This window comes from Talpa occidentalis, unplaced genomic scaffold, assembly GCF_014898055.3.
Source record: "Talpa occidentalis isolate TD23 unplaced genomic scaffold, MPIMG_talOcc4v2.1 talOcc4.11, whole genome shotgun sequence".
In the NCBI taxonomy this organism is placed as follows: Eukaryota; Metazoa; Chordata; class Mammalia; order Eulipotyphla; family Talpidae; genus Talpa; species Talpa occidentalis.
The window spans coordinates 13,486,296-13,511,971 of NW_023601104.1; the positions used below are offsets into that span (position 1 = coordinate 13,486,296).

The following is a 25,676-nucleotide window of genomic DNA, read 5'->3' on the forward strand; positions in this document are numbered from 1 at the left end:
GGTGGCACAAGGGGTTAAGCGTCAGCCCTATAAAGCAATCCCCAGCTACTGCAGCACGAGTTTGATCCCCAGCCAGGGAGGTGACCCACATGGTGCAGCAGACCTTTCCTGTCTTGTCTGATACCCCCCTCAAGAGTGTATTTCAGTCAGTCTGCCTGTTCTGTTCCCCACTCTGTCTCTGGTGAATCCTCTCACCCCCACACCTCTGGCCTGTACCCCAGTTCTTATATGCATAAATAAATAAATCTTTAAAAAAATAAAATAAAAATGCACTTTGTCTAATGAATTATTGAAAGCAGAAGAATTATTTGTTCTGCCACTATGGGCTACATTACCTTTCATCTCTGCCAGTCTGTATTTCTTCAAACTGTATTCAAATTTGTATCATAGAGGGCTTCTATAAATTTCTATATTTAACCTATATTAAACTCTACCTAGTATTTATAAATGCATCTATTTGTTTTCTGCTAAATACCTATTCTATTTAACAGAAATGTTCCCTGAAAATGAGAGTTGATATGACTAAAGTTAATTATTATAAGGATCTAGATCCAGGTTTTGATGAGTGAAAACAGGATGCTAGGGAAGAAAAAGAATCAAGAATTAATAGTTGTAAGAGTATATTAATGAAAAAAAAAAAGAGTATATTAATGAAAATTACTTAAGAGATTAGAAGTACTAAAAGCCTTACTGGATTTTGAATATTTCTGACAGCAATGTAGAATTTGGAGGGAGGAAAAAAAATCCATAGGTCATTGCCATTTAATCTCTGTGTTTCTACTACATAGTCCTTTCATGGATAGACTTAAAATCTGTACTGGAGATAAGGGGGAATGATTTCACTCAGCTAAAACCACACTGGTTATAAGATTTGATTGAAGAAATTAGAATAGCGCTTTTTTAAAAAGTTATACGACTACTCACTATCAGACAACAGTATGTCTTAGCTCTTCTAAGAAATTCCTTGGTAAAATATGACCTTAATTTGATGTTTTTATGTCATAGATTCTCATGGAAACCCTGGTACTTCAAAACAGAAACCTTCCAATCCTCTTCAGCGTTTAATTCCAGGCCCAAACTTGGAGAGTGAATCCAGAATTCAAGCAGATACGCTAAAGCTGGCTACCAAGGAGAGAGTTGGTGACTTCCATAAGTTGAAGCAAAGTAAGAATCAGCTGATGAATATTATGCTGAAAAGATTTCTTTAAATATGTTTGTTTACAAGGCTCAATTACGGTTTTTATTGTTATAATCTCTAACAAAAGAATGTATAGTTGTAATACCCTGGTGAAGAGAAAGTTTGATGGTATTAAAATATAAAAGAAAAGCAAGTTTTAAATAGAGATTCTTTAAAGAAGACTTTAAAAAAACTTCTGTTGTTCACCAAAGTTAAATAATAAAATTTCAGGTGAGTTAATTTTAAAATTGTTACTAATTCATATTACTATAAGCTTCTTTGTAGGAAAAGTCGAAAAGATATATTTTGTTAAGCTAGTAAAAATGAAGGCTTAATGCTGCTGCTCTTTTGATCCCTAGTAATTACAGTTTGCTCCGTTTAGGTGTTAGTCGAGAAATGGAAGAACATGGTCAAATTCAGAATATCCTGTAATGAGATATGACTACTTAATGATTCAGAAATTTCAATTTTGTTAAATGGACATTGCTTATTAATCTGTATAACTCCAAGTTTAGAATTCTCAAGAAATATAAGAAGTAGATACTTTGAGGCAGGACAGTATATTTTAGGTCAGTTTACTATTCTGTTTTACCACTTCTGCTTTTTCAAGGCCTCTTCCTTTCCTCAATTTCTGAAAAGACAGATTGTCTAAAAGCTCCAGTTTATTTTTGTTTGTTATGATGACTTCTATGGCAACAGCTGTTCAGAGGTAGTCATTTGTAGATTACTTGTTCAGTGATAACTACAGCATTACATTTTTTGTTTTTTTCAAGTTATTTTTGTTGGTCTTGTCATAGATATTCAAATTTCTGTATTATGTGAATATATAGCTTGCACATGATTGACTTTCCTTCCTTGAAATTTTAAAGCATACGTATGTTCTTGACCAAATTATTGTACGAGCTTATAAGAATGTGACTAATTTTTTAATACAATGAAAAAAATATTTCCTCAAAATCTTGTTGGAAGGATTAGGTTGAAAACATTTATCTCAACAAAAAAAGGTTTAGAATAAGGGTGTGACAAAATAAAATAACTTTGGTTGCTTAAGATTTTCTTCTAAACTTATAGTTGTACTACAACTTATTTTAAAAAGAACCTGTTGAATTTTAAATTCTTACACTACCATAGTTGTGTAGTTATTTTAAATATATATATTTTTTAATAGAGGCATGTTTTTTATTTATTTATTTTATTTGTTTGTTTTTGTTTATACATGCACTGGGTACAGTCAGAAGCGCGGGAGGGTGAGAGAATTCACCAGAGCCAGAGTGGGGAGCAGAGCAGGCAGAAGGACTGAAGTACACTGCTGAGGGGAGCAGCGGGGGGCAGGAGAGGTCTGCGCGCCATGTGGGATCCTCCGCCGGTGGCCGGGGAGCAGCCGGGGATCGAACCGGCGCCGCAGAGGCCGCGGGCAGCTTCGCAACCCAGCGCTCAACCGCTGCGCCACCGGGGAGGCCCTTAAATATATTTTTATATATCATTTATATATATTTATACATATAATGACACACATAGACACATATGTATAGACCCATGTATATAGACACATATATGTATATGATCTTTCTCTTTATTCCATTGTGCTTAAGCAATAATAATAGCTGATTTAACCCTCCTCTTTTACTATTTAACTTATATTTTCTCATGTTAGTTGTCATGGCTATGAGTGTCTTTTTTTCCAAAGCATTTCCTTTGTCCTCTATCTTGGGCATTCACTTAAGTGCAGTACCCAAACTGAAATTACTAGGTTAATTTGTTTGATTAGCTCCTGTTATATTTTGTGAGACTGTTCTGTTGAAAAACTTCACTTTGTTACTGGAGGTGTTTAACTTTATTTACATATGGGGCCTCTCTGATGACCTAGGGGTAAGTCTCAGCACTATCACACTATGGCCTGAGTTTGATCCCTGGCCAGGGAACTAACCCACATATGGCAAAGCAGACCTCTCCTGTCTCGCCCACTGCTCCCCTTTGCAGTGAATTTTAGTGAATCTACCTGTTCTGCTCCTCACTCGGTCTCTGGTGGGTCCTCATCCCCAGCATGTCTGGCCTATACCCAGTTCTTCTTTGCAAAAAAAAAAAAAATTTAAATTAAAAAAATAAATTTATTTCCATATGGCCTGGTCATATGTACTTTTAAATTTTTTTATAAGGCATTTGGAATATAATGTTTCAATGAGCATTTACTTTCTGGTAGCCTGTTCATTTTTATATGAGGAATTTTGCAATAATTATTTCTTGGTATATAATCTATGCATCAGTTTTGATTACCTAGCCTGATAATTTCTGAGACTGATACTATATCTTTGTATCAAACCTTTATAAATAATTAAGGTACTTTTTATAAATTATCCTATCACAGTTTTTTAGCATGCCAATATTTTAAAGAATTTTATTTTTTTATTAATTTTTTTTTAATTTGTAGTAAATACACATGGAATTCATCAAAGTGTACAACTGAGTGGCATTTAGTACATTCAAAATGCTGTGCAATCATCCTGATTGTCTTGTTCCATAACATTTTTATTCCCCCAAAAGAAAACCCATTTTAACTCTCCATTCTTTCCTACCCACAGTTTTTGGCAATAGCTAATCTTCTTTCTGAGTGTATGGATTCACCTATTCTGGATATTTGATATACATAGAATCATATGGTATATAGCCTTTGTGTCTGATTTTTTTACTTGACATAATGTTTTCAAGGTCCAGTCATGTTGTAGCATGTATTAGTACTTTACTCCTTTTTATGATGGATAATACTCAATTATATTAATGCATTCTCTTTCTCCTATCATCCATTGGATAAACATTTGAGTTTGTTTCCATTTTTTGATTTTTGCGAATAGTGCTGCTATAATCATTCATTTACAAGTTTTTGTGAACATTTGTCAATTTCTTCAAGTGTATACCTAGATGTGTAATTGCTGGGTCATATGGTAATTCTGTGTTTAGCTTTATAAGTAACTGAAAATTTATATCCCACAGTGACTACACCACTTTATAATTTTACTAACAATGCATGAATTTTAATTTCTTCACTTTTTTGTCAATACTTATTATTTTCTGTTTGTTTTTAACCATTGCCGCCTTGGGTGTAAAGTGGGATCTCATTGTGATTTCATTTGCATTACCCTAATGTCCATCTTTTCACTGAGCATCTTTTCATGTCCTTGTGGCTTTTTGGATATTCCTTTCGTAGAAATGTTGGTTCAAGTCCTTTAATTGGGCTGTTTGTCTTTGTTGTTGAGTTTTTAATTGTTTTTTATGTATTCTCTATATTTAGACCCTCAAGGTCTCTGTGTTTAGATTCTTCTCAGTGTTTTATGATCTTGAATATAAGGATGTTCCTGTCCTCCAGATATGGGGGGACTTCTCTCACTTGAGGGTTTTATGATCCACTTCAGGGAAAGGTGAGAAAGTCTTTCCTGCACACCCCATTTGTCAAATTCTTTACTTTGAAGTATTTAATATGCCAAGGTACCATATTTTGTCAATCTCCCACCTGAAATTGAGTTGGCAAAATCACCCATAATATCTATACATTGAACTTTTTCACAACCCTGGGCATTTCTGTGGGAACAAAAGAAATACAAAAGTTAGTGTTTGGAACAAACTATAAACTCAGCTTTTTAGTCCAGAAGATCAGTCATTTGCGAAGATGTCCTAGAGATTTGCTTTGACATGTCTTTAGATGAAATGAGACAAATACTGCCAGATGATAGACTTTCTTTTCCTGCTGTACACTTTGAATGTTCTCTGGTGATCTTGTTAATTGATTTGGTGAACTTTCTGAGCAACCCATAGGTAACAGTGAACTTTCTGAGTGACCCACATGCTGTCATAATTTCTCCTAAATTTATATCAGATTGTTCAGCTTTAGCTTGTAGGGCTTGGGACAAGGGAAACTTTTAAGTTGTAGTCAGATATTGGAGAAAACTAGAAGAGTTCAGGAAGGTAATGACAGTGAATTCAACTAGGATTTAAATACCCACCAGACAATGCTGTAGTTTTCTACTGAAGCATCATTTTTCTCTCGAGAGTGACCCCCATTTGCTGTAGAGATAAATAAAGTAAGACTAATTTGCAAAATCAGTCTAGTTTCATTAAACTTGGTCTGGTAATTTATATTAGCAACAAGATTGCACTAAAATGATTGGCCAAATAAATATTTTCAGTTTGTTTTACTGAAACTTTTCATAAGGAATCATGTATGGGACTTTGAAAAACATCTTGAGGCTAGGAAGCCAAGCCAATCCTCCCTATGAGACTCCGTCTACAATAATTATACACTTATGTGAATTCTTCTCTACTCAAGGTTCCCAGCATATCCAGAGTTGCCTTTGTTTGCCAGGAAGTGACCTTTATAATTCACCTGTAAGGCTGCCTGGAAACCCTGTATGCAAGGTGTAGACTAGTTTTTCCAAGGGCTCTTTTATGAGCATCAGCTCTTTAAATTCAGTGTTATTTCCCTAAACCTTTCTGATTATGCCTGATTTTATGCATCATTCTTAAATATGGCATTCTTGTCAGTCTTAGTAATAATATAAATGAAGTTATCACATGTGTCTTATTGTATGCACTTGCATAAAATAGGAACTTACATAAATAACTGTATTGCCATGAATGTAGATTATTCATTAAGAGTTCCAAATCCTGGGTCTTGCTGGTGCCTTCGCCACCAGTTTTCAAACTATCTAGCCAGCCACTGTAACAGGAATTCTATCCACAGCCTACCAGGGAACTACCCACATGGTGCAGCAGACCTCTCCTGTCTGACCTGCTGCTCCCCTCAGCAGTGTATGTTAGTAGATCTTCCTGTAATGCTCCCTACTCTCTCTGGTGAATTATCTCACCCCCTGCACCTCTGGCTTACACCCCAATTCTTGTATGCATAAACAAATAAACCTTAGGGCCTCCCTGGTGGTACAGGGGTTAAGATGCAACCTTTGAAGCAATCCACAGCCACTCAGCACGAGTTTCATTCCCTGCCAGCCAGGGAGCAACCCACATGGTGCAACAGACCTCTCCTGACTCACCTGCTGCTGTTCTGTTCGGTCAATCTGTCTGTTCTATTCCCCACTCTGTCTCTGGTGAATCCTCTCATCACCCCCACACCTCTGGCCTGTACCCCAGCTCTTGTATGCATAAGTAAATTAATCTTTTAAAAAATAATAAAATTAAAAATTAAATAAATAAACCTTTAATAAATAAACCTTTAATAAATAAATAAACTTTTAAAAGAGTTCCAAATTCTAGAGGGATCAGTTAGGGAGAAAAAAACAGTTGTTTCACTTTTATTCATAAAGGTATACTCTACTACTGGCTGTTAAGTTATAAATAGCTTAAGAGAAAAATTTCCTTAAATCTGGAAAATAAAACATTGAAGAGCCAACAGTGTTGGATGGCATGCCCTGAATCCTGCAACTATTTATATGTCTGCCTTCTCTATTAAAGTGGTAACCCCATGAGAGCAGAAACTGTCTTCTTATTTTTATTTTCCAAGTCTTTTAGTACATAGTACACATTAGTTAAATATTTGTTACTTATTACATCGGTTTTGGAATTTTATATTTCTTTAGTTACTATACTCAAATGTTTCCTTGGTCATAAATTATATTAACATAATTATGAGAATTTCCCTACCTTTAATTTCTTTACTCTAAAATTCACTACTTGGGACTTGTCACTTTATTTTCTTTTTATGTCTTTAGGTAGATACCTAAAAGCAAATTCTTCACTTAAACTTTTATTAAATGACTGATAATCAAACCATATGCACTTATAACCCCAGTTTTTCCTTTCTTGTTTGAATTTTTGAATACAAATTTTTATATACTATATTTCATGTTTACTGTCTTTTAAGAATATTTTGTCACTCTATTAAGACTTTGTTTTCCATAAAGAAACTTTAAGGACTTTTTTTTTTCTTTCTGGTTTCATTTCTCCATTTGTATTCTGAATAGGTAAAAAAAGAGTAGGATCTAGAGTAGTAGGTGAGGGATAAACCTGTTTCTTCATTAAGGAGATTAGATCGAGACTTATAGTAATAGCCAGGCTTTCATCAAATTTGAAGAATCTGATCTTATATTAGTGTAGATCTGTGTGTTTTGTTTCCAAATCTTTGTTAAATCGCCAAAGTAATATTTTGCAGAGATTGGAAACTGAAGATCCATCATCATATCATGCCAACATAGGGGTTTGGTTTATTCTACAGTGATGTTTAAATTTTGAAATAGTTGCCAAAGTTAAAAATCAAGACATTTCACAAAAAATTACCAGAGTCTGGATTCTTTTAAATCAGAATGTTTGATGTAATCACTAATAAGTAATTTGACATAATAGGTAATTATGACTGTTCCCCTTAGAATGAAATATGCCCTGCTCTGTTTCTCATAACCCTACTCTGACACAGTACATCCATTTATTTTACTTGTCTGATATCTGTAGGTATTTGAGTTTGTGGCCCCTTTTATATTACATGAACATATAGAAGAGAAACCTTGTAGTTGATTCAGGTCAAGGGCTTAGCGATTTGGAATTCATGACAGGTGCATGAGGTTGGACTGTATTTGAGAGGGAAGTATTAACTGAAATTTAGCAACTAAGGAGCATCAGACTGAGAAATTGTATTTAAAAATGGTACATGAGGAGATCCTGGTCTTAAAATGGTACTACATTGAAAATGCCAGAGGTAGAATACTATTATAATGAAGACTCGTTAATAAAAGGAAACTACGAAGTGGGAATAGGAAGAAAGAGTCTGAGTATGTGAGGGAATCTCTTTTTCTTTCCCACTTAACTGCTTTTGCATCATGGAGACAGTATAGTTATAATCTCAATCAATATTTTCATTTGATTTTACTTCACCTAAAGACCAAAGGTATATGGAGAGATCAACAAGTACATATTAAAAGTAGAAATGTAAATAGGTAATGAATATAAAAGCAATTAATTCATATGGTTACAAAATGTGTTTTTTTTAAAGATTTATTTTTTTATTTATTTATACATACAACAACTGGGATATAGGCCAGAGCTTTGGGGAGTGAGAGGATTCACCAGAGACAGAGTGGGGAGCAGAACAGGCAGATCTACTGAAATACACTGCTGAGGGGAGCAGCAGGCGAGACAGGAGAGGTCTGCTGTGCCATATGGGTTATCTCTCTGGCCTTACTTCCCTAGCCGGGAATTGAATTCAGGCTTTAGTGGCTGGTGATAGCCTAGACCCCAGTTCTTGTATGCATAAATAAATAAAATATTTCTTAAAAAAAAAGTCTCCTGGGCCTCCCTGATGGCGCAGCGGTTGAGCGCTGGGTTGCGAGGCTGCCCGCAGCCTCTGCAGCGTGGGTTCGATCCCCGGCCACTCCCCGGCCACCAGAGGAGGGCCCCACATGGCGCGCAGACCTCTCCTGCCGCCCGCTGCTCCCCTTGGCAGTGTTCTTCGGTCCTTCTGCCTGCTCTGCTCCCCGCTCTGGCTCTGGTGAATTCTCTCACCCTCCTGCACTTCTGACTGTACCCAGTGCTTGTATAAATAAATAAATAAATAAGTCTTTAAAAAAAAAAAAAAGGAAGCAAACTTATTAAAAAAAAGAAAGTCTCCTGGAGGGATACTTTTACAGGGGATTGAACTCATGCTGCAGTGGTTGCTGGCAGCTTCACTGTGCTCTGCTTAACCCCTTGTGCTACCAGGGAGGCCCTATTTACATGTTTTAAATAAAAAGACAGTTCATTTCAAATGTCAGCTCCATATTGAAAAGTCACAAGGGCAGTTACTCCAAACAGTAAGTGATGGTTGCTGATGGAGCCGCTTCTCTTACAGGCTGTTCTGTATTGCATGCTCCAGTGGGAATAGAGCTGGGGTTGTTTTATTTAACCTTTGTTAATGTTTCTCAACAGCATTTGAGAGAAAAGCTAGTGTATTAGAGAATACTAATACACTGGGTTTTTTAAAATTTTCTTTTACATTTGGATTTTTTAAGTATTTTTTTTAACTTCTAGTCCAGATGACTCCGAATTAACCTTTGACATATCTTCCCTGCTCACATACATAGCAATGATATAATACAAAAAAACCTAAACATTTATCAATAACCTCAAAAATATATTAAGCGCTTCTGTGATCAGAAAACAAAGGAAAATTACAAAATGCTGAAAGGAATTGAATGATTAGACTTATTAGGCTATGGGTCTGAAAATCAAGTTTCTAGGTATTTGACTATTAAGAGCAACAAGGATAGAATGGTGCCACTAAAAATGGAAGCCAAGCTTATTGCTTAAAGCCAGCATGTGATTATTACCCTGGGTTCTTTGGCAGAGGGTGCAGAATATTAAACTATTGTTGACTATAGTCAAAAACTGCAATGTTTAGCTATAAAAGACTTATGGAGATAGGAACTTGCATTAAATTATACTACCAATTGGTTTTATACTGAATCTTCACTATCCACAGTATCGTCATAAAATAGAATCTGAAATGTGATTGTAAAGTCTCAGACAGGGGATCTGGTGAAAGCAACTTTAAAGTAACAAGATAATATGGGTGAACAGACAGAAAAAAAGAAAGAGCATATATATCCTCTACACACTGAAAATTAATCAGGAAAGCAAAATTCTAAAACATGGAAAATAGTAATGCTAAGGAGGATTGCCAACATATCAATAACTGAAACATGAAAATAATTTTATGTAGCAGTTTGCTAAGTTTGTTTGAATGTCAAGTAGGATAAATCCTTGCTTTTAGGCATTGTAGCAAGACTTCGGATTATACAAACAATAAAGGAAAAAATCTTAATACTAGAAAATGTAAATGTAAATTATTTCAAAGGAATGATAATTATATTGACAGCAGATTTTTCATCAGCAAACCAAATGCCAAAGGTTTAGTATAATAATATCATCACTATGATAAGTGAAAATTACTGCCAACATAGAGTTTTATACTAGCTGCTGAGGACAGTGAGAATAAAATGAAGACATTCAATTATACAAGACTGGGTTTACCCCTCATAGATCCTCCATGAAACAAGTGTAAAGGCTATTCTGTTACAGGGCAACCCCAATGTGAAATGGGTTGGCCTGACTGTGGGTCCTCACCCATGCAATTAAAAGCGACTTATAACTGGGATCTCCCTGGTGACACAGGGGTTAAGTCTCAGCACAATGAAGCTATCCACAACCACTGCAGCATGAGTTAGATCCCTGGCCAGGGAGCTACCCACATGGCCCAGCAGATCTCTCCTGACTCGCCCGCTGCTCCCCTCAGCAGTGTATTTCAGTCAGTCTGCCTGTTCTGTTCCCCACTCTGTCTCTGGTAAATCCTCTCATTCCCCAAACCTCTGGTTTGTACCCCATAAATAAATAAATCTTTAAAAAAAAAAAGAGATTCAACTGTAGGCACACACAAAAAGGTTAACAAAGGGTTTATTTACAAAAAGGGGAAATGAAGAAATGAAAAACTCAGGAAGAAAGAGGGAGAGATAAATTGGTGAATGTGTCCTACCAGTTCCACAGGGCTGGAACCCCAATAGCACACTGAGAGCTGGGGAAAAACCAAGCACCCCCAAGGCCCACATGTCTGATTATGTACCAACCCTGGCTGCTTAACTCCACCCTCAATTCCCAGTAATCCTCCCTTCAGTGGTGATGACATTATGGGATTTATAGTTCTTAGTGTCTTGGACATCTTTGGTCTGGCCTGGGGGTGGGGTCCATAAGCCCTATTTGTGGAATTTGTTCAGGACGTCCTTTCCCTCCAACAATTCTTCAGTGACAAGAACATTGAAGAGGCATAGTAACAACTGACCTCCCCACAAAAAAAGGAAACTCAGATTGATCAAAGAAAGCTATTGGTAAACTTAATTGTTGACTTAAAACAAGAGATCAGGAATAAAGAAAAAACAAAACAAAACTATCATTCAGCAGGGGAAGGGGAGGGTGCAAAACCGGGGAGGAAAGAGCACAAGAGACTATGGTGACAGTTCTCAGTTGTCTTGGTGGTGGTGATTTTATGGCAGTTACACCTGACAGGAGAAATCAAACAATGTACAAAAATGAGCAACAATGTAAAAAAATATATAAATAAAAATTTTAAAAAAGTAAAAAAGTCATAAAAAAACTATTGTTCTGTTAAGACAGCAAAAACAATAATAATGATAAAAGATAGAGAAACTATTCAAGTGTTCAGAAAGAGGATAGAAATACTGAATACTTTTGGATTTTTGCTAGAAAAATTTATAGTGTGTTTAAAAATTAAGGTAATCACTGAAAGAATAGTGTAGTAGTTCTATCCAACAGTGAGAAGAGGAGGAAAAGGAGACAATATTGAAAGAAAGGATGGAGAAAACCCCAAAATGGTAGTCTAAGCAGTAAATCTTTAAAAAACAAGGTCTCATACTACAAAAACCATATGTAGAAACAGATTAAAGTTGTCTGTTAAAAGACAGAGAAAAAAGGATATAGAAACAAAATCAGCTATATAGTATTTACAACTAAATCATAAACACATACACACAGAAAATGTGGAAATAAAGGGACATTAAGGGGTATCTCTCACTTTGGGGTATATACCCAAAAGAACTGAAAACAGAGACTCAAACAGATACGTATATACACCCATATTTGTAACAACATTATTCATAATATCCAAAAGCTGGAAGCAAGCCAAGTGTTCACTGATAGGTAAAGGGATAAATAAAATGTGACATACATGTACAATGGACTATTAATTCAGCCTTAAAAAGGAGGGAAATTCTGACACATGCTAACCATGGATGAACCTTGAAAACATTATGCTAGTGAAACAAACCTGTTGCAAAAAGACAAATACAGTTTTACTTATATGGGGTACTGAGTGTAGTCATATTCATAGAGATAGAAAGAAAGTAGAGTGGTGATTGTTCCAGGGTTCTGTTTCATGAATACTGAGTTTCAGTTTGAAATGACAGAAAAAGTTCTGGACGTGGATGGTGGAGATGATGACACAACAATGCTAACATATTTAGTGCCTCTGAAATGTACACTTAAAAATGAATAGGGGACCAAAACCACCCTCAGATTCTCAGAGAACCCAGAAGAGTGGTTATGCTCACAGTTGTAGTTTAATACAAGAAGATACTGATTAAAATCAAGAAATGGAAGACTCATGAGGCAAGGTCCAGAAGAAAGCAAATACAAATTTTCAGGTGCCCCCTCCCTGTGTGCATGGAGATGTGCTTAATTGCCATAGGAAGATGTGTGGTAACATGTGTGAAGTGTTGCCTACCAGGGAAGCTCACTTGATTCTTGGACTTTATTGGTGTCAGGGTTTTTATCAGGATCCAGTTATGCAGTGCACTTATCACTGACCTCAGCTATTCATAACCCAGCTTTCTCTTCATCACCAACAAGGAAAAATAAATGTTCCCCATAAATCACTTTGTTGAAATAAACTTATCTGATCAAACTGTTAAAGACAGTGGCCAAACCCTTAAGCATACAAAAGTACTTATCAGGTAGAATACTCTCAGAGCTCAGTAGTTAGTTATCTCCCAAGACCTAGTAAAGGACTGGTCCTTTCTTTGCAATCTATTGCCTTTAATCAAACTAAGCATTCTGAGTTAACCATTTCCTGCCTAGAAGCTAAATATATTGTTTAAAAGGCCTGTCAATCAATACTGTTTTTTAATGAATATATAACTTTATGGAAATGCTTAACACCCAATTTAAGATAGAGGCTGCTTTTGTAGTAGAGGGAGAATACTAGGAAGAGGTACCCAGGGAATTTTGATTGTATTTGTAATATTTTATTTCATTATAAGTTATAACTTTATAAGCTCCGAAACAAATATGTCAAAAAATAATACATTTGACAAAGTTCTAGATGATGTGGACATGTATGTTATGTTCTGCATACTTCTTATAGATCTGAGAATATTTAATGATAAAATAAACAAACCTGTTATACTTTTCTATAACATAAATCACAGAGCTACATTAATTTTTTTTGTGAAATATTTGAAAAATGGTTTGCTCCATTCTTAAATATTCTACAGTATTTCCTTGAGGTGACTTTTTTCTTGATGTGGGTTCACAAAGATAATCAAGTTTGGCATACCAGAACTTGTTAATCAGTTATATTATGGCCATATTTATTCTGGCATTGGATTGTCCAAATATTTAAAGCACTTAAAATGAATGTAACTGTCATACATATTTGATATATGCCTGATATTACTTCTTCAAAAAGTAGCAAATTACTTCCCACTTTGGGCCCCTTTAGCCTAGGCGGTGCTAAGGCTCACCTGATAGTTTTCGTGAAAGAGAAAAGGAAGAGGCAAAGGAGAACAGATTTTGACCTTGAGATATAACAAATCGTGTGCTTCCCTTCCTTTCTCCTCCCTTCCCCTTCACAGAATTAGTCTGAAAGAATAAGGAAAGGGCAGCCATTGGATAATGTAAAGAAGGGAGGTTGACTGCTTTGCCTTGGAATTGGGGGTGGTGGTGTTAAGATTGGATGCTTTTAGTCACAAATTCTAACTACCAGGCTTCTCTCAATCCCTTGGTTTCTCTTTACTTTCCAGAACTCTAGTCAGTTAATAGATTCCTTCTTGTGTGTACTACATACAGTTCCTATGTCTTAGATAAAAAATAATTATGATGTTTTTGCCCCAGTATATTCCTGATAATGAAATCAAAGTAAGTAATTCAAAAGCCAATCATAGTTTTTCCTATGTAATTTTTTTGTGAGGAAAGCCTGCAGTAATAGTTTTGTCACAATTTGCACACTCACCTTCCTGGCACTCATGACTAACTCATACCTAACGGGTTACAAATCATCATATGTCATGGACCCTCAGGCATATCTGAAGTAGTCAATTTGTACATGTTGAACTGACTAATGTACGAATCAGTTGAATGTGTTAAGTGTCAAATGAATGGCACAAAGTGGATATTACTAGTGGATGAAAGCTAGGGAAAAAAGTTTGCTTTCTTTATAGTAAAATTTCCTTTTCTTTCTCTGTAGAGTTATAACCAACTTAGACTGATTTATTTTGTTATAATAGTAAAAGTATACTAAAAGAATGACATGCAAATACAAATTTCTTTAATAGGATAATTGAGAAATTAAAACCCCATTTAAAGGAATCTTGAGCTAATGAAGCAAAAATATGGCTTATCGTGGTGTTTCATTTATTTATAGTATAGAATTAAAATATACAGTCTAGTTTTCTTGACTTAAAATGCCTTCTGTGTTTGAGAAATGTAGTTGTCCTTATCCTTTAATTTCCTGCTGGCTTGAAGTTTGCAAGCCTAAGGTTTGAGCTATTTCGCTGTTTATCATTCTATGTGAAGTTCTGTTACACTGTTTAAAGTGAACTGAACTGAAAGCTTATCAACAATCTTTTACTATATGTTTTTCCAGTTTGATATTCCCAGTTTTTCAGTAGCTAGTATATATGTTGCTTCTTTCTTGGTGTTCTCATGTTTAAATTGTTGGTATATATAAGGGGGGCGGAGCAACATGGCGGCGAGGAGACGCTGCGAGTAAGATCTCCCATTAAAAAAAGTTAATAGGGAGGAAAAGCGGCAGGTCCCAGTGAGAACCGGGACACGGAAGATAAACGGACGACTCCAGCAAACCGCCCGAAGAAGAAAGTTGCCATAAAAGAGGACCAGAAGGGAGGGAAGCGCAGAACCCTGCTCCCCTCCCCCGCCCACAGAGGCGGCACTCTCCGACCGGCAGAGAGGAGGAAAACAACAAACTAAAACTACCAACAAGAACAAAGGACGCAGCAAGCGGGACTGTGAGTGGAAAGGAACTATTGCAGCCACCACACCCTGTGAACGGGAGCTGTGGAGAACCCCCGCAGGATCCGCAGCGGAGGTGAGCTCCGGGCGCCATTGAAGAGAGCCCCGCCCAGGAGGAGACCAGCACCAGCACACAGCCCCGGCCGCCCGGTAAGCCTGCACGGAAAGCGGCGCTCCGGAAAAACAGACTCGGAGCGGGATTGCGCGGGGAAAGCGGCGCGGATTGCGCGGATCGGATCGCAGCTGCCCAGGTCCCGGCGCCTGCGACCTAAGCTTGCGGGGAGACGACCTAGGCTTGCGGGGAGACGCGCGGAGGCCCTCCCGGAGTGAGCAGGAACCAGGCGCCCAGGCAGGGGAGCGGGATTCAAAAGGCGCCATTCCCGCGCCACTGATCTGGGCTACAGCCCGCGTCCTGGAACTGAGGGCTTTGGAACTGAGACCCGGGGCACGAAATTAGGGGCGTGTGTTCCCCACGACGGTGGGGCACAAGGCAGACACAGCACCCCAAAGCCGTTGAGGTGTACCCTACCATCCCTGCTCTGCTCGCTGTCCCACTGGGTGGAAAATCAGCTCCCCAAGGGCTCTAGGAGAGATCTCTGGCGCCACCTAGCGACTTGAAGCCAGCACAGGCTCCTGAAGGAGCTAGTGGCCAGCTGGGGAGTTAGCCCACACCGGGCCCCTTCCGAACAAGTAGTCTGAGCCCACAGGGAGAGCGAGCACCCACAGCCGGGGCAGACCAAGCGCGCAGAAGAGTGTGCCTGAGACCGGACGCGCAGGGAGTGTGTCCCACATCACCATTATAGAATAGGGACATTTCTTCAGTAAAGACTACCTGCAGAAGGCTTCCTCAGGAGCCAGAGGTGAGCGGGGGAAGTTCGCCCATGCCAGACCCCCTCTGGCCTGCAGTCCAAGCCCAGAGGGGGAGCAGGAACCCACCGCCGGGGCAGACCAGGCGCACAGGGGAGTGTGCCCCCACATCGGCATTTTAGAACAGGGACCTTTCTCCAGTAAAGACTGCTTGAAACTGACAGATGACTCCTGGAGGAACCAGGGGGGAGCAGAGAAGCCCACCCAAGATGCCGGCCAGTCCCAACTACACAGTGTCCCAACGCATACGGCAAATTAGAAAACAGACAGTAGGGAGGAGAAGAACCACACGCAACCTAGCAACTCTCCAGAGAAAAAGCACACCACAAAAAGAAAACCAGCCCCCAGATGGCAACGACAGTAACTTGGAAGAACTTCTGAGCCTTCCAGAAAGAGAATTTAAAATTGCCGTGATTAAAAAACTGACAGAAGTCATAAAGGAAAACAATGATAAGGGAAAAATAATCAACGATCAGAAGAATGAAATTGAGTCCCTAAAGAGGGAAGTAAAAGAAATGCAGGAGATCAAAGAATTAATGGAAGAACTAAAGAATTCTGGGAAAAGCAATGAAAGCAGAATTGATGAAATGGAAGAACGAATAAGTACTCTTGAAGACACAGAAATAAAAAGAACCAAAACAGAAAAGGAAAGAGAAGTACGAAGGAAAAAGAATGAAGAAAGACTTCGGGAACTATCTGACTCCATGAGGAAAGGAAATATAAGAGTTATAGGAATACCAGAAGGAGAGGAGAGAGAAGTAGGAACAGAGAAAATATTCAAAGAGATAATTGAAGAGAACTTCCCAAATGTGAAGGAGGAGCTGAAAATTGATATACAAGAAGCAAGAAGAACACCAAACTTCCACGACGAAAGGAAAAATACAGCAAGACACATAATAGTAAAGCTCCCAAGAATCCAGGACAAGGAAAAAATAATGAAGCTGGCAAGAGGGAAGAAACAGATAACATTCAAAGGAAAGCCAATCAGGCTGACATCAGACTTCTCCGAAGAAACACTACGGGCAAGGAGAGAGTGGAGGGACATAGTCAACAGACTCCAAGAAAACAGATGCCAACCAAGAATACTCTATCCCGCAAAGCTCTCCTTCCTCTTTGAAGAAAGAATATGGACTTTCCCAGACAAACAGAAACTCCGGAATTTCATTGCAACTAAACCCCCACTCCAAAAAATACTACAAGGAGTCCTAAAGCCAGAACCTCAGAGGGACGAATAACAATGAAAGAAGGCCAAAAAAAAAAAAAGTTATTAAAAGAATAAATAAATAAAATCAAAGGAAAGACAAACACAATGGCAAATACAGATGTTAACATATCAATATTAACTCTAAATGTAAATGGACTAAACTCTTCAATAAAAAGACACAGAGTTGCAGCCTGGATTAAGAAACAAAACCCAACCTTTTGCTGTCTCCAGGAAACACATTTAGCTACAAAAGATAAAAATAGGCTCAAAGTTAAAGGATGGAAAACAATCCTACAAGCAAATGGACCAAAAAAGAAAGCAGGAACAGCTATACTTATATCAGATAAAACAGATTTCAAACTCAAAAAGATAAAAAGAGACCCCAATGGTCACTACATTATGATCAAGGGGACAATACTTCAAGAAGAAATAACACTCATTAAAATATACTCACCAAACGAAGGAGCACCAAAATATATCAGACAACTGTTGTCCTCTCTGAAAACAGACATCAGAGAAAACACATACGTAGTGGGAGACTTCAACACACCACTATCAACAATGGATAGATCAACAAGACAAAAAATAAGTAAAGAAACCAAAGCTCTAAATAAGGACCTAGAGCAATTGGGCTTAACAGACATCTATAGAACACTAAACCCCAAAAAAACGGAGTACACATTTTTCTCAAGCACACACGGATCATTCTCCAGGATCGATCACATACTGGGGCACAAGACAAACATCAACAGATACACCAAGATTGAAATCATATCAACCATCTTTTCTGACCATGAAGGCATCAAACTAGAAATAAACCATAAAAAGAAGGCAAGGAACTTTCCTACCTCATGGAGATTAAAAACCACACTACTGGAAGACCACTGGACTAATGAGGAGATGAAAGAAGAAATTAAAAAATTTTTTGAATTGAACGACAAGGAGGACACCAATATCCTAAATGTATGGGATGCAGCAAAAGCAGTAATAAGAGGAAAATATATAGCAATAGAAGCTCACATCAAGAAACAAGAAAGAACTCAAAGAAACAACCTAATCTCGAAGCTCAAAGATCTAGAAAAAGAACAACAAAAAAACCCCAAAACCAGTAGAAGAAAAGAAATAATAAAAACCAAAGCAGAAATAAATGAAATTGAAACTAAAAAAACAATCCAAAAGATCAATGAAACCAAGAGCTGGTTCTTTGAAAAAATCAATAAAATAGACAAACCCCTAGCCAGGCTCACAAAGGAAAAAAGGGAGAAAGCACAAATAAACAGGATCATCAATGAAAGAGGAGAAATCACAACGGACACAGCAGAAATCAAAAGAATAATCAGTAACTACTATGAACAGTTATATGGAAACAAGTTTAACAATCTAGAGGAGATGGACAAATTCCTACAACTCTACAATCACCCAAAGCTAGATAAAGAAGAAATAGAACACCTAAACAGACCAATTACAATTAGCGAAATTGAAATGGTAATCAAAAACCTCCCCAAAAACAAAAGCCCAGGACCTGATGGATTTACAAATGAATTCTACCAAACATTCAGAGACGAATTAGTGCCTATCCTTCACAAACTCTTCCAAAAAATTGAGAAGGAAGGGACAATACCAAACACGTTCTATGAAGCCAACATTACACTAATACCAAAACCGAACAAGGACAACACAAAAAAGGAAAACTACAGGCCAATCTCCCTAATGAACACTGATGCAAAAATCCTCAATAAAATTTTAGCCATTAGAATCCAACAATGTATCCATAAGATAATTCACCACGACCAAGTAGGATTCATTCCAGGGACACAAGGATGGTTTAACATCCGAAAATCAATCAACGTTATCCAACACATCAACAAAAAGAAATATAAAAACCATATGATAATATCAATAGATGCTGAGAAAGCTTTCGACAAAGTGCAACACCCATTCATGATAAAAGCCCTTGAAATTCTTGGGATACAAGGAACATACCTTAACATCATAAAGGCCATCTATGACAAGCCAACAGCCAGTATCATTCTCAATGGTGAAAAGCTGAAAGCAATTCCATTAAGATCTGGAACAAGACAAGGATGTCCACTCTCACCACTGCTTTTCAATATAATACTGGAAGTCCTAGCCAGGGCAATAAGACAAGAGAAAGACATCCAAGGAATCCAAATAGGAAAAGAAGAAGTCAAACTATCACTATTTGCAGACGATATGATATTATACATAGAGAACCCCAAAAACTCCACAGAAAAGCTAATTCAACTCATCAATCAGTTCAGTAAAGTGGCAGGATACAAAATCAACACGCAAAAGTCAGTAGCCTTCCTATACACAAACAATAAATCTGAAGAAGAAGAAATCAAAAAAACCATCCCTTTCGTTATTGAAACAAAAAAAATCAAATATTTGGGAATAAATCTAACAAAAGAGGTAAAGGACCTATACAAAGAAAACTATAAAACACTGTTAAAAGAAATAGAAGAAGACACAAAGAAATGGAGAGATATCCCCTGCTCATGGATTGGAAGAATAAACATTATTAAAATGGCCATCCTTCCAAAAGCAATATACAGATTCAATGCTATTCCAATCAAAATTTCAATGTCATTCTTCAAAGAAATAGAACAATTATTGATGAAATTCATATGGAATCACAAAAAACCCCGAATAGCCAAAGCTCTCCTGAAAAAAAAAGAAGGGAATGGAGGCATCACACTCCCAGACTTCAAACTATACTACAAAGCCATAATCATCAAAACTGCATGGTATTGGAACAAGAACAGACATACAGACCAATGGAATCGAATAGAAAATCCAGAAATAAACCCACAGATTTATGGTCAACTAATCTTTGACAAAGGAGCAAAGACTATGCATTGGAGCAAGGAAAGTTTGTTCAATAAATGGTGCTGGGAAAACTGGGTCGCTACATGCAAAAGAATGAAGCTTGACCACTACCTCACACCATACACAAAAATCAACTCAAAATGGATTAAAGAATTAGACATAAGACCTGAAACCATAAAATATATAGAAGGAAATATAGGCGAAACACTACGTGATTTGCACATCAAAGACATCTTTACAGACACATCACCCAAAGCAGTGATAGTGAAGGTGAAGATAAACAGCTGGGACTACATCAAATTAAAGAGCTTCTGCACAGCAAAAGAGACAATAACAAAAACAAAGAGAAACCCCACCAACTGGGAGAACATTTTTGCACCCAACACTAATGATAAAGGACTGATCACAAAAATCTGCAAAGAGCTGATGAGACTCAACAACAAAGAAAATAATCCAGTCAAAAAATGGGCAGAAGAGCTAAAAAGAAACTTCTCTGAAGAGGAAATGCAAATGGCCAACAGACATGAAAAAATATTCAACATCACTTGTCATCAGGGAAATGCAAATCAAAACTACCATGAGATACCATCTTACACCAGTGAGAATGGCACATATTAAAAAAACTAGCAACAACAAATGTTGGCGAGGGTGTGGAGAAAAAGGAACTCTTCTGCACTGTTGGTGGGAGTGCAAACTGGTCCAACCACTGTGGAAAGCTGTGTGGAGATTTCTGGACCCACTAAACATAGAGCTTCCATATGATCCAGCAATTCCACTCCTAGGTATTTACCCAAAGGACACAGAAACATCCATTCCAAAGAACACCTGCACCCCTATGTTTATAGCAGCACTGTTTACAATAGCTAAGCTTTGGAAACAACCCAAATGCCCAAAAATAGATGACTGGATCAAGAAGATGTGGTACATATATACCATGGAATATTACTCAGCATTCAAAAAAGATAAACACATGCAATTTGCAGCAACATGGATGGCGCTGGAAGGGATCATGCTCAGCGAAATAAGCCAAAAAGAAAAAGAAAAATACCGGATGGTCTCACTCATAGCAGGAATCTAGAAAACTTAAATAAGGGACCAGGAAAATGAATAACTATAAGAAAGTGAAAATCAAAATCAACAAAAAACTATGAACCAGAGACACTTTTAGGGGGGCAGGGGCGGGAGGGGAGGGATTGGGGTCAGAATGGGGGCGCTGCAATTGTATGGGGAATATAACAGTAAAATTTATTATCTAATAAAAAAAAAATAAAGTAAGGAAAAGACAAAAAAAAAATAAAAAAAAGAAATAAATAAAATCAAGCAACATAAAAAAAAAATAAATAAATTGTTGGTATAAAATTATTTTGTTACTAAAGAGTCTAAGTTAATCATTTTCAACCAGCCACTATAAATAATATTCAAGTGCACAATTGAATTTTGCTATAATTTAAGGAAATTTGAGCAGTCCAAACTAAATATAATTACCATATTTAGCTGGGTACAGCTTTAGTATTCTGGTTACTGAGAGATAGAACTGAATTAAAAATCATTATGTAGATAAAATGTTTCAGTGATGAAGTCAAATATTTAAATCCTATTGAAACACATCAGGGGATAACTTCACCTTTGTTACTTTATTCCCCTTCTTGTAGTCATCCCCCAAAAGCATTTCTTTCACTTAGGCATTTTCTGTAAAAACTTCCTAAAAGAAATGATCTCATAATTAACTTACCTTTACATTTATGAGTTTGACTCTATACATCTAGCCCTCGCTTTCCACCTTGAATCTAGTCCATATTTCCATCTGTCTATGAAACATTTTTATTTGGATGTCTTAGTGTAATCATAAGCTTAGTATACCTAAAGTGGCATTTGCTTTCCCTTATCTTCCCAATTATTCCATTTTGGAGCTAGACACTATTATTTATTTTTAGTTTCTAGTACAGAATTATAGAATCATTCCTGACTCTTTCCCACCCCCTTATGCTATATATTCACTTTATCATTTCAAAATAAACTTGATTTACCTATTCTGATATCTTCCTAGTCTTAGTTCTCATAGCTTGTTACCTGAATAGACATCAAAGATACTGTGGTACTTAAGGCAGATTCAACCTGTTCTCAGAGAGCTTTAAAAAAAATCATGACTATAGGGCGTCCCTGGTGGTGCGAGGGGTTAAGACCCAGCACTGTCAAGCAATCACCAGCTACTGCAGCATGAGTTCAATCCTCGGCAAGGGAGCTAACCCACATGGAACAGCAGACACTCTTATGTCTCCTCCGCTGCTCTCCTAGCAGTGTATTTCAGTGGGTATGCCTGTTCTGCTCCTGACTCTGTCTCTGGCGAATCCTCTCACTCCTCCCCACCCCCCACCTCTGACTTATACCCAGCTCTTGTATGCATTAATAAATAAAATATTTTTTAAAAAATCATGACTAATACCTAATGCCTCCTACAAAGTGCACACTTCATCTGTCAAATGGAAACCAACAGTAGCAATAGACTCCATGTTCGAATATCACTTTCTAGATCATTGTGGTTACAACATACAAAGGATCGCTTTCTAATTATTTGTTTACATGTTTAACTTCCTTACTACACTGAGATACTGGAGATGGAGATGGCGAATTTATTTTTGTGTCATAGTATCCGTCACATACATCAGTGAATCTTTGTTGCCTCAATGGATGAAAGAACATTGTAGATAATTTAATATATTTTGCCTTTCATTCTAACAATAACCTTGTAAAGTGGATAATGGGAGATCGAGCAATTCCACTCCTAGGTATTTACCCAAATGACACAGAAACATTAATTCTAAAGGGCACCTGCATCCCTATGTTTATAGCAGCACTATTTACAATAGCTAAGCTTTGGAAACAACCCAAATGCCCAAAAATAGATGACTGATCAAGATGTGGTACATATACACCATGGAATATTACTCAGCAATCAAAAAAGATAAACTCATGCAATTTGCAGCAACATGGATGGAGCTGGAAGGGATCATGCTCAACGAAATAAGTCAGAAAGAAAAAAAAAATACCAGATGGTCTCACTCATAGCAGGAATTTAGAAAACCTAAATAAGGAACCAGGAAAAAAACTAATTAATACAAATTAAAAATCAAAATCAACAAGCAACTATAAACCAGAGACACACTATGGGGGAGGGAACGGGGGCGGGGAGAGGAAGGATTAGGGTCAAAATAAGGGGGGGTGCAATTGTATGAAGAATATAACCAAAATGAAAGTGCATACATTGTGCAAAAATGAAAATGATGTAAGAATTATATAAAATAAAATATTAATTAAAAAATAATAAAAATAAAGATTTATTTATTTATGCATACAAGAGCTGGGGTACAGGCTAGAGATGTTGGGGGGGGTGAGAGGATTCACCAGAGACAGAGTGGGGAACAGAACAGGCAGACTGACTTAAGTACACTGCTGAGGGGAGCAGCGGGTGAGACAGAAGAGATCTGCTGCGCCATGTGGGTTGCTCCCTGGCTGGCCAGGGATCGAACTTGTGCTGCAGAGGCTGCGGATTGCTTCACAGTGCAGTGCTTAACCCCTTGCACCACCAGAGGGGCCCTCCATGTTCATTCTTACCAATTCTTTGAATGCCTTTTCCCTTCACTCTGTCACGGTCCAGTATATTTACTTCTTTTTTGAAAACTTTCCTTTTAGTTCTAATCCACACTGATTTCTCCCTTGTATAGCTTTTTGCAAATATGTTATCTAGCAGTTATATAATTTAGCATTCTGTTATATTGATTAGCATTACGCATTTTTATTTACGTCATATTCATTCACTGTTCCTCTGATATTCCTAACTTGACTGGCAAGATAGCTGTTTTCCTTCTATCTTGTTGTCTATCATAGTATTGGAAACCCAATATTAAAGTTTACATCTTTCTCCATAGTTGAAAATTTTATTTATATGATAGCATAAATTGCTATTTAACAAAGGATAGATGGGCAAATATTGTGCTTGTTATTGATTTTCTGACTGACTACCTAAGTGTCACTGTAATTGTAGTATTTAAGTTTTATGACTGAATTCGGGTTAGTCATATCATTGAGTGCCTCAAAAAAGAAAAAGAAACTTTATAAATGGTTATGTTGAAGTACTATAATAGGTGCAGGTGGGCCATTTCTTTAGTTAATGTACCATGTCTGATAGTACTAATTAACTATATTTTGCAGTAAGTTTTAGACTAATTGTTTAGTTTTCTCTATTTCATAACTCTGATGTGAAAAATGCAATTTTTTCCAAGTGTTTTTGGAAAAAAATAGGATACTTTGAGGAACTCACTGGTAACTAATTAATCTTTGCATAAAGATTAATTGATCCAGCTGATTTGTCCAGAGTAAATACTGCATATTAAGAAAAAGAAAACATAGATTTCCATAAATCTCCCTTTTTCCTGCTTACGTTGGCATCATTTATAGTTAAAAAAAAACAAAAGCCACCAGAACATTTTGTTTTGCATTACTGTTTTAAGAGACAAGTTATCTTTTTCTCAAATAGCCTACCTATTCTTGTTTTTCCTTTTCAACTCTTGCATATCCATTTCTTTTGTTTCACCAACTTCATATATTAATGTAATATATATGCCCAATCTTATTTTAGAATAGATGCTCATTTTATTGGTCCCAATTACTTCTATGTCCTGTTGTAATACCCTACTCCCTTAAAAGTCTATGTAAGTGTGATTTGTTCCTTATTTTCCCGCTTGACTCTATCTACCAATTAGAAGTATTTTGACCTCATCATGTGGCAGGCCATCTGTAAAATTGACTAATATCTGCATAATTCTTTCCATTTGTACTTAACCTTTCTTTGCAAGCAAAAGTAGGTGTTTTTTCCCCCTAAATGTCCTAAATGCAGTGTAAATTATAAAAATATAATTGTAAAAAGTTTAACCTATCACAGAAAGTTTTTATAATTTTTAGGTCTTAAGTTTCTAAGTGTGTTAGTTTTAGGGATTGAAATAAAATTTACTTCTTACTACTATTATTTTTACTACTTATAAAATTTATTCATGGAAAGTAAATAAAATTAATTTTTACTTGTAAAGTAGTGTCTTTACAAGACACTATTTACTAGTGTCAAGTAGAGTTTAACTTGTATTTTTGAATCAGATCTTAGTGTGCCTTACACTTTTATTTTCAGTGTCTAATTGTTGCATAGCTTTCTCCAGTAGATGTTATGTCTATTGTTCTTCTCCTTCATTTCTAATTGTTAGGAATTTGTACCATATAATGGCCACCTGTAGGTCAACTTTTCCTATATCACTGACTTTCAAAAATCTGGTTTAGGAAATGAAAAAGAATACATGAGAATTATTAAGGGTGTTTCTTCAAAACACATTCCCAGTTCAGATTCTGATAGTTTGCTCTTTCTACCCTCCTTCCTTGGAAATCCTAGTGAATCACTGTTACTGAAGGAATGTGAGCTAATCCTCAGGTATGTTAGTCTTAGTGTCCAACAAAGAAACTAGCATTCCTAGTACTTATTTTTATTTAAAAACTACTTATAAAATTTATTTATGGAAAGTGGTATTTAATAAAGCAACAGAAAAGCACTAATTTCAATATGTATTATATCTAGTGATGCAAGTACTTATTCTTCTCTTAAAATGTTAGGGAAATGCTTTTATCAGAAGTCATTATTAGCAAAACAGTCTTGAAAATGGCAAACTTTTCTTCAAGAATATATTCAGTCCTTAAGTGGCAAGTACTAAAATTAACGCAAAAGAGTCTGAAATAAAGATTATTTTCAGT

At 36.8% G+C, this 25,676-nt stretch overlaps 1 protein-coding gene across 3 annotated transcripts in view; it reads left to right on the top strand.

The window, feature by feature from the left end:
- GOLM2 (golgi membrane protein 2) overlaps positions 1-25,676 on the top strand; it is a 92,447-nt gene that overhangs the window by 57,460 nt on the left and 9,311 nt on the right. For all 3 annotated transcript variants that reach the window (XM_037502385.2, XM_037502383.2, XM_037502386.2), the window contains one exon: positions 1,006-1,164. In XM_037502385.2, coding sequence (XP_037358282.1) covers positions 1,006-1,164 — 159 coding nt within the window. The remainder of the gene's footprint in view (positions 1-1,005; positions 1,165-25,676) is intronic.